General features: G+C 37.0%; 1 protein-coding gene across 1 annotated transcript; it reads left to right on the top strand.

Moving 5' to 3' along the window:
- Positions 1-287: 287 nt before the first annotated feature.
- LOC103487533 (pollen receptor-like kinase 4) lies at positions 288-3050 on the top strand. The gene is made up of 3 exons (XM_008445872.3): positions 288-1206; positions 1367-2014; positions 2091-3050. The coding sequence occupies exons 1-3, from the start codon at positions 501-503 to the stop codon at positions 2750-2752; spliced, it is 2016 nt and encodes a 671-aa protein (XP_008444094.2). The 5' UTR covers positions 288-500; the 3' UTR covers positions 2753-3050.
- Positions 3051-10548: the final 7498 nt, after the last annotated feature.

Genomic DNA, 10548 nt, shown 5'->3' with positions numbered 1-10548 from the left:
AATAACATACAGAATGTAGTTAGAGCAAATAAAACAAATAGGTTGACCACAAAATTGACCTACAAGGAAAAAGGAGTAATACATAACCCTAATAATAATAATTTTCAAAAAAAGAATAAAACAAATAAAATAGGGTTGATAACAAAATAGTTAAGGGGGCAACAGAAATTGGGTAGATCCTAAAAAATTTAAAGGCTGGCCTTGGATATCTCCCCATCGTAAGTGGTCATGGAAAGGGATGATGGGGTTGCAATTTAGGCATACCCTTTCAATTCCCTCCAACCTTCTTTAGTTTCAACTCCAAATCTTTTTCCATACCCTTTCCTCAATAACTCAACTAATTAAATATCACAAAATTTAACTAAAGCAAAAAGAAAACTCCACATTATTTCTTAAGGGGGTATTCCTAGCTAGGGTTCCCATGAATTTTCCACCACGCCTAGTTGAGGTTATATGTTAATTGGGAGCCACATTATTGGTGGCTTAGTTTTGAAGGGCCAATGCCAACGGGCGTGCGCGTGGCAGGGCTTATGCGCGCACCAACCCCAACCATCAGCGCCGCTTCTTCCTTCTTCTTCCTCTTTTTCTTCCTCTCATCTTCATGCATTATTGTGGTCTTCTCGGCTTCTGATGCCGAAACTTTGCTTCAATTCAAGCAATCTTTGACATCGGCCACGGCTCTTAACAATTGGAACCCTTCGGTTCCGCCTTGCGAGAACCACAAGGCGAATTGGGCTGGAGTGCTTTGTTTGAATGGGCACGTTAGGGGTCTAAGGCTTGAAAATATGGGACTTAAGGGAGAAGTTGATATGAATTCCCTGGTTTCATTGACTCGTTTGCGTACACTTAGCTTCATGAACAACACATTGGTTGGGTCTTGGCCTCCTGTTATAACCAAATTAGGAAGTTTGCGGTCTGTTTATCTTTCCTATAACCATTTTTCAGGAGAAATCCCAGATGATGCCTTTACGGGTATGAAATTTTTGAAGAAAGTGTTTTTGACCAATAATGAATTCAACGGCCCAATTCCCTCATCTCTCGCTTCACTGTCTAGGCTTATAGAGTTGAGACTCGATGGTAACAAATTCAAAGGCCAAGTCCCTCAATTTCAAATAGATACTTTGACCAAACTCAATGTTTCCAACAACGAATTGGACGGCCCTATTCCTACTAGTTTAAGCCATATGGATCCTTCATGCTTTTCAGGTAAATAATGATTTTTTTGGAAGTGTTGTGTTGGAAATAATAAACCAAATGTTATTAACCCACCTTTAATAATATTATAATGAATTAGACACTAGAACATAAGTTTGGAAGTGTTGTGTTGGAAATTAAGTAGTATATGATGAATGTTTGTATATTGTAGGCAACAATGATCTATGCGGGGATCCACTGCCAGAATGTGGAAAAGCCCCAATGTCATCCTCAGGGCTACTAAAGATCGCAGTGATAATCATAATTTTGGGGGTAACATTAGCAGTAATAGCTGCAATTTTCATCATATTGAATTTAAGAAACCAGCCAGCAGCATTACAACTAGGGAAGGAGAATGCAGGGATGATAAACATGGAAGATCAGGATCAGAAGAAATACGTGAACGCTAAGCAGGTAGCAGCCGGGGTAGGGGACGGATACAGATCAATAGAGTCGTCGTCGTCGTCTGTGGCTCAGGCCACGAGGCGAGGAGGGGCCGATCATGGAAAACTGTTGTTTGTGAGGGATGACAGGGAGAGGTTCGATTTACAAGACTTGTTAAGAGCATCGGCTGAAATATTGGGGAGTGGGTCATTTGGTTCGTCGTATAAAGCAACAATACTTAGTAATGCAGTGGTGGTGAAGCGTTATAAGCATATGAATAATGTGGGAAGAGAAGAGTTTCATGAGCATATGAGAAGGTTAGGGAGGTTGACGCATCCGAATTTACTTCCTTTGGTTGCTTATTATTATAGGAAGGAAGAGAAGCTGTTGATTTCGGACTTTGTGGATAATGGGAGCTTGGCCAGCCATTTGCATGGTAATTAATTAAGATATATACATATATAGATAGATAGATAGAATGGAATACACGTTAATGATATGAATATTTTCAGGGAACCACAACCTGGAGGAGGCAGGACTAGATTGGGCAACAAGATTGAAGATAATAAGAGGCATAGCAAGAGGCCTATCTTACCTATACGCATCGCTCCCAAACATAGTAGCAGCACATGGACATCTCAAATCTTCAAATGTGTTGCTAGACGAGTCCATGGAGCCACTGCTGACGGACTACGGTCTAAGCCCAGTAGCCAATCTAGAGCAAGGGCAGAGCCTAATGATGGCCTACAAATCCCCTGAGTATGCTCAAATGGGTCGCATAACCAAGAAGACAGACATCTGGAGTTTCGGAATAGTCATTCTTGAAATGTTAACTGGCAGATTCCCAGAAAACTACCTGACACGAAATCACGATCCGAAAGCCGACCTTGCGGCTTGGGTTAACAACATGATCAAGGAAAAGAAGACGGCGCAAGTGTTTGACACCGAGCTGGGGCGAGCCAGGGAAAGTAGTAAAGGGGAGTTACTGAAGATGCTTAAGATTGCGTTGAGTTGCTGTGAAGAAGATGTTGATAGACGATTGGATTTGAATCAAGTAGCTGCAGAGATTGAAGATTTGAATGATGCAGATTTGAGTGATGATGATGATGATGATGATGATGATGATGGACATAACTTCTCCCCTACTTCTCGCCATATTCATATTGCTGTTTGATCAATCACTTTGATTTCGTGGATATCATAAACCCACCTTTGTTTTTTCTTCCAATCCTGATCCCTACTGCCGTTGCTCCATTCCCACCCTTACCTTTCTTCTTTTTCTTTTTTTTTCTCAAGGACCAACACAAAGAACAAAAATTAAATTTACTTTTTTTTCTTTTTTCTTTTTTCTCTTTTACCATCTCTCTTTATAAATATTTTTTTTTCAAGTCAGGTTACGTTGTTGATTAATATGTAAGGTAGGAACTTGGTATGAGTTTTGTAAAATTAGAAATCACCTTTTCTTTTTTATTTTTCCTTTTGTTGGTATCATCCATCTTTCTCATTGCTACCATCGACTGACGACTTTGTTAGGGAATTACAAATAACAAAGAAATGGGAGTAAATATTAGGAAAAGAAATAAAACAATTAGGTTGAGGTCTAGATATCTCATTCTTTGGAGATTCAAGTCATTTGTAAATATCATCGATCGGTGTAGCTAATATGTTTTAGTATGTTTTCTCCTGGACATAACAATTGAACTTAAACTTTATGAGCTCAAATCACCCGTTGCACTAAAAGGTTGAGCTCAAAGCTCTACAACTAATATCGCTCTATACTTCATTCAGGGTCATGTAGCTTTTATAAACCAATGGGAATAAAAATATGAGTGATGTGTGCAAACATGTGCAAGTGCACACGATCAAGCTATAATTAGTAAAACAATTTAAGAGGTCGGATATCATCCTCAGGAATCATGTCAACAATAATTTATATCTAGCCATTTTAGAACTTAAATTGATTTTAGATAAGAAAGTAAAATCTAATTTTTGAATGATTTTGAAAACAAAGTAAACTTCACAAACAAAGATTCAAATTCAAAGTAAAAGATGTAAGATATGGCATTGATTTCATCACAAACTTCATTAGGGAGTGTTTAGGTTAACCATGACTAGCACGAACAATATGTCTAAGTATAGAGAAACTAAGATCAGGATTTTTCTTCTTCTAAAAAACAGTCATTTCTCATGCAATCTTAAATGATAACTAATCTGATCTCTTGAAACAAAATTAAGACTTGTGGCATTGAGCATTATCGTTAACAACTTTTAGTATTCCCCTGACTACTCTCGTTAAAGTTTAATAGCAATTCAATGGTATTGATGCAATTAAACATGTGCAGTCTCTCGATATCACTACAAGAAGTTAGGCTACTCCAGATGCATAAAAACGTCGAAAAATATTTAAAATACGTCGGGAACTCATTTTTTGATGTCGAACGAGACGTCAAGAAGAGAGTCGGAAGAACTACATTGGGAGACATATTCTCGACGTGTTACCAACATGGCGTCGGAAGTGCATGTCTCCCGACGTTTGCATTTTCGACGTTATCTGTGCGTCAAAAACACACCATCCTCGACGTCTACATTTCCGATGTTAGCTGTGTGCTAGAAACAAACCCATCCCCAATGCAACGTCGAGAACCATGTTCCCGATGCTTTCTAGAGTGCGTCGGGATAGAGTCCCTATGCCCGACGTATGATATGCATCGAAAAATCATTTAAATATATATTCTTTTTCTTTATTTTTTCCTGAAATATTTTTTATTCAATTGTAGTATTCGTTTTCGATTCTAGTACGATTTATGCTATATTAATTTACAGAAAATAAACAATAAATTAGTAAACAATGATATAAAATATCAAATTCAGCCACAATTTAATATGTTTAAGGTTCATAATACACCGACTTAAAAAGTAGTAAATATTTAAAAAAATAATAGAAATCCGTAAAAATTACATACGTCTCCTAACGAACCGCATACGCCATTCTACACCAACGCGACCTACAATGATACAAAAGTGTCTAAGTTTAGTACATATGCAAATCATCATTGAATGATGTAATTTCAATAACTTAAGAATAATGGAGACATATATACATACCGCAAGGGATCATAATCCTTTCGATGCCCGACTTATGAGCTTCCGCATTTGTTCCATTTATGAAGCTAACATCTTTGATGTCTTTTTTTGTTCTTCAACCGCTCATTTAGCTTCATCAAGCTTGACCTGTAATTGGAGCTCTTCCGTGGATTGCAAACACGAGGTCAAGGAACTACCAGCACTAGCCATCTTATGGGACTTGGGCTTAGGTCCCCAAGTCTCACATATCTCGTTCCTAGAGAGTGGCTGAGAACTTTCTAGGGTAGGCTGTGATTGAAGTTTTAGCATTTGATTATGCAAAAAAATTCAAATTAAATTAGTAAGACACAAATGAAAAGGTCAAATAAGGACAGAAGTATTCCTTGAGTAACTTACATGCACATCTTCTACGGCTTGCAATACAAACGTGCCGACTCAAATATATGTTTGCCTCAATAACTCCACACGGTCGACCGACTCACCTCATTGCTCAGTAAGCTTGTATTGTCATTGTAGAAACAACTTTGACCCGTTGCTATGACTATAAGGTTGCTTCTGTCTAGCAGCTTTGTTTGCCCGTGAATGCTCCTGCATGAAAACTATTATATTGTTTATTTTTTATACATATTAAAAGTTGAATTGAAATAACCATTACAAAATATATTGTTGTTCACCTGGAATGCACGACTCATGTAATGATCGCAAAGGAAATGCCAATCTTCCATATGTCCCACCAATATGTACGATGTATTTACACGTGCCTCTTTAGGGTCGTTGTACTTTTTGAAGTGCTTGTGACATTCGTCCCTGAACTCTTTGAAAGTAGTGAGCATTTGATGCTCAACGAATCTATTCATTACATGATCGTTGAAATCAAGCACAAAAAAAGCGCTACCCATTACAAAAAACAACACATTAGCTTGGTTAACTTACATATGTTTCAAATGAAAACATAATTGTGTATTGGATGTATCTGAAGGTCGCCCTTGATGACCTCGATGTATTCTCTTCCTACATCTGCCCACCTAAAGCAGCAAGCTGAAAATGTCTTCCTTACGCACACGTCATTGGCCTAGCTGAACCTAACACCTTGTGGCGAAATAGGCTCTTCCACGCCAGGGTCTATGGACATGGGAATCCTGCCATTGGCTTGAATGTATCACTCCAACTCTAGGAGTCGAGACTATGCATGTCTCCTAGAAGGTGAAGATGGTTGAGTAGTTCTGTTAAATAAATTAAAACAATGAGATAATGTGAGAAATAAGTTCAAATAATTATGAGTTAACAAACCAAGAGACTCACCCGAATTGTCGCCCAACAATAAGACCCTCCCACAGTGTTATTTAGATCCTTGATAAACTCGAGGAACATCCCATCTATCTCGTCAAAACTGCTCGGGAATGACGACATAGTACCTGTCGACATAGAAAACAAACAGTCATTAAGCAAATACGAACACATAATCAGATTCGAAATATAAACTAAATAAATATGTGGGTACATGGTTCGTCGCTATCATTCGTCGTCTCTTGTTCCACTTTGATGTGACAATTGTTCATCCCCATCGTCTATGAAATCGTTAGTGACATGACACACAATCAGTATTTCAACGATTGTAGGATCAACGTCAGTCATGAACAGAGTGTCATCCTCAATGTGTCCATCAACCTGATGGCTGACAATGATTTCGAGTACATTCAGTTGCTCATTGTCAACATCGTCCACTTCGACCACGTCCCATATACGCTTATTCTGGACGACTTGGACAACTTTCCAATTACTACCATTTTTTGGGTCATCTAGGTAAAATACTTGATATGGTTGCATTGTACGAATTACTAGTTCCTCAACGAACATAAAACGGGACGTGTTGATAGGTTTGTACCCTAATTCCACATGTGTCCTTTGACTTTTGTTGACGTCAGTGTCATACCATTGACACTTAAATAGCCAAACACTTCTTTTCTTCAGATAAATGTGCAACACTTCATCCAGAACACCATAGAAATTGTTGTTGCCACTTCCACTGGCACTGCTTTCACTGATTACCATCACTCCACTATTTTGTGTAGTGCATTGAGAATCACGTTTTGACGTGTGAAATCTCGCCCCGCCCACAATGCATTCATCATAACACCGAATGTCAAGTGATGGTCCCATCACAAGTGATAAGAAATAATGAGATAGATTTTCAGTCTCATGCAGTTCTATAACCTGAAGTCTATGTGAAAAATGATTATATACATTCACGTGCAAATACGTTAGTGCATGTCAGCTATCAAATGTGTGAATATTATATACCTGATTTTGAAACCATTCAGGGAATCCCCCTTGATCTCTTTCTTACAAATCAGTAGCGTTTTGAGTCTGCCGACATATTAACCTCAAATGTTTCCTGACAGGGATGATTATAAGTTTAATTTAGTGTAACAACAATGTATAACAAATAGTGAACAATTATATCTAAGAAATACGAAGATAAGAAATGCTTACTTGCGAATACTCTGATATTTCATCTACATTATTGAGGATGTACCAATGGAAGAGGCGTTTCTCTTTCTATGGTAGAGTTTGAAGACTTAATGCACCTAATGATCGTACTTTCTGCTTAAAAATTTCAAACTCACTAATCACCTCGTCATCTGAATGGTATCATCATTTCGCTCATCTCTAGTGAATCGAGTCTTAATACCAGTTAGATAACGCGAACAAAAGGTGCTCGATTCATTCATCAAATATGCTTCTACAATAGAACTCTCGAGACGTGCTTTGTTCTGAACATACTGTTTCAAAGTACATAGACATCTTTCAATAGAATAATCCAACTGTAAGAAACCAGATTAGTAAACTTGGTTTCATATGGTAAGTGAATGGTGTTGGAATTAATGTCCTAAAACTCGTAGTTTGTAATCATATTCTTTTCAATAAAGTCGTTATTGAGAATTCGAAAAACTATATTCTTAAATCCAATAAAAATAGATCCCAAGACTATTTTTAGTAAACTTGAACTTTATGTAGAGACATAAACATGGATTAAGTTTGAGTAAATATTTTAAATAGTCTATAGTATATGATTAAAGGTTAGGCACTTTATTCAGAAATACTATCGATACGGCCCACTTTGTAAATAATCCAAACGATGTAATCCTGAATCGTTCATGTAGAGACATGAAAGAGGGGCATCTCATGTAAAAGGTTTATATAAGACTGAACCACGAAATAGTCACTTTTACGTAATAACACCGTTTACTATTTAAAACTGACTATCTCGTTTATTAATGACCTAGGTAACTTAATCTTAATCCTGAGCTAACTGAGAACTCCTATTCACACGAGGTTATCCTTAGATCTGCATAGGTGAAGGAAACTCTTTAGCGTTGGCCCAATAAGCCTCCCATTTCAGGGATAAGATCGGGTGAATAGTTGGGAACATAGGGTGCAAGACGGAATTCATTCCTACCCTTATTAGATAGGTTGTTCCCTTAAGAACTGAATCCAAGTCTTGAACATAGGGACCCCAACCTCTCATTGGCCTGAGAGGGATTCGGTTTATAAGTTGGACCTTAAACCAAATGTTCAATCACTAGAAGAAATCTAGTCTTTAATGTCGGGTGGAAAAAATGAAAAATGGGCTTTAATGTCGTTTTTCAAAAGGCGGATGTTTAATGTCGGTTTTAAACCGACATTAAAGATAGAGCTTTAATGTCGGTTTAAAACCGACATTAAACACCCTACTTTTTTAGAACTGACATTAAAGCTCATTTTTATTTTATTTTTATTTTTTAATTTTGTAAAAATTCAATTTTCTCTCTCTTACTTTACTCTTTTCTCAAACCCTCCAACACACTATTTTTCATCTTTCTCAAATTTTTTTCATCAAGCAGCAGTTCTTCGCCTTGCAACTTGTCTTCGATCATTTCTCCAGTCAAAACAAGGGAAGACACCTTCATCCCTAGGAGTTTAGTGAGCATCTTTCAGCTTTCCGAACTCATACTCAACTTCAAGCCTCAACCACCGCTACCGGAACTGAAACTCCTCCGCGCGGTCTCACAGCTATTGTTTCCTCTCTGGGCCGATTCAAAGGCGGAAACTGAGATGTCAACAGGGATCACCTTGCTTCTCATACGAAGGCTTAGTCTCTTTTGCTCTGCTTACTTTGTCCCACTCCTCTTCTCTCTCCTTAAGAATCGAGTTCCTTCGCACCTGGGCTGGTTGGTTAACCTATTCTCAACGGTCTCGACTTCTAACCTCTGAGCGACTAGGTTCAACGGTAGCAAATTTACTGGATTCTTTTCATTTATGCCGATTTTTTTTCTAAAATTTTGCTTCTATTTCTCAAATTACCTTGGTTTTTGCTGCGCAGGAGGATATTTTCCCCTCTGAAATCCGGAGCTTGATATGGCCGGAAGAGAAGAGTACCGAATATTTGTCGGTGGTTTGTCGTGGGACATCACGGAGCGTCAGCTTGAGAACGCCTTCAATCGTTTCGACAAATGGTAAAATTTCAGCAGGATTAACTTTTACCATCTGAAGCCATGATTTTTTTTTATCAGTATTGTTTTATGGTACTTTATTTTTTTTTTCTCAGTATTGTTAAAATTAAAATGAAGTACTCAAATCACAGGTTGAGTTTTTAATTAAAGCCATTAATGGATAAGGTGAGCTTGGTGATGATTTCAAGCTTCAATATTCTGATCAAACCTTGAAGATACTCATACATAAGCAACTTATTAAAGAATGCAATAAAGCTGCCCTTGTTGTTTTACCATCACAAGAGACTCAAAGCTAAATTATAAGTATCATTATTAGCTAACCTTATATTCACGATCATCACCATCACAACATCTTCATATGTTCTTTTAAGTATATATATTAAACATTGTTGATGTGCCTTATTTCTCTCATTCTAGAAATGTTATTTCATTTCTTAATACTCTAACTAAACAAGTGGATAGTTTCTTGTGAACATAGAACTTTGAGTATGCTTTTTATGACTTTGGGACACGTTTGACTAGGGTCATTTTCTTTTGTATTTTGTTTTTGAAAATTGAATATGTTTGTTTGCATCGATGATCTGATTCGGAATTTTGTTTATTGTTGCTAGTGGAATTTAGATTTCACCTTGCGCTATGTGAAAAGATGAGGAAGATGCATTCTTGAGTTATTAGTTTATGCTCATAAGATGTTTGATGAAATGTCTCGTAAAAGTCTCTTTTTCTTATGCATTGAGTGAGCATTTTGTTTGGTTTTTTAGTATTATTTTTGTGAATGTAGGTTGTTCAAAAGATGCAAACTCCTAAGGAATGTTGGTTTTAACATAGGAAACATATTGTATCATTGTATTATTTATTTCTTTTGTCATTAAACTAAAAGGTTTTGGTTAATATTTATATTCTTCATCTAAGACTTGCTACTATTCTGGTATATAGGTGATTAAGGGGGTTTCCCATGTACAAAGTAGAAGAATGGGCAGTAAACTGAAGTTTGAACTTGAGAGATTTCTCAGTTTTGATTTGTGTTCTTCTCCCTATACTCAAACAAATAAACACAAAGAAGGACGCTGAGCTAGAAACAGAGGCCATGGTAAAAGATAATATTAGATTCATCAACTTTTGGTGTTATATTATTAATTCTGATTTAAATATGAATTTGTTATTTGTTTGCAATTGGTATATGTTGCTAAAAAAATCAACATCTTTTAGTCCTTTTTGCTTACTTCTCTTACGCTGTTTGGTACTATCCTGCTTGGACAATATCACAGGGATACTTGCTGTAGCTTACTATAGAATGAGTCATTTTATATGTAGCAGTTGAACATAAAGTTCCTTTACAGTGAACATTGCTTACTCCTCTTGGACTTATATGTGCATTGTTTCCTGCTGCAAG

The sequence above is a fragment of the Cucumis melo genome, chromosome 7, assembly GCF_025177605.1.
Source record: "Cucumis melo cultivar AY chromosome 7, USDA_Cmelo_AY_1.0, whole genome shotgun sequence".
NCBI lineage: Eukaryota > Viridiplantae > Streptophyta > Magnoliopsida > Cucurbitales > Cucurbitaceae > Cucumis > Cucumis melo.
This window is presented reverse-complemented; position numbering and strand designations above follow the sequence as displayed.

Coding starts and splice junctions, on each gene's coding strand:
- LOC103487533 (XM_008445872.3), top strand. CDS start 501: ATGCCAACGGGCGTGCGCGTGGCAGGGCTTATGCGCGCACCAACCCCA. Junction 1,207..1,366: donor GGATCCTTCATGCTTTTCAG/GTAAATAATGAT, acceptor TGTATATTGTAG/GCAACAATGATCTATGCGGG. Junction 2,015..2,090: donor CTTGGCCAGCCATTTGCATG/GTAATTAATTAA, acceptor GAATATTTTCAG/GGAACCACAACCTGGAGGAG.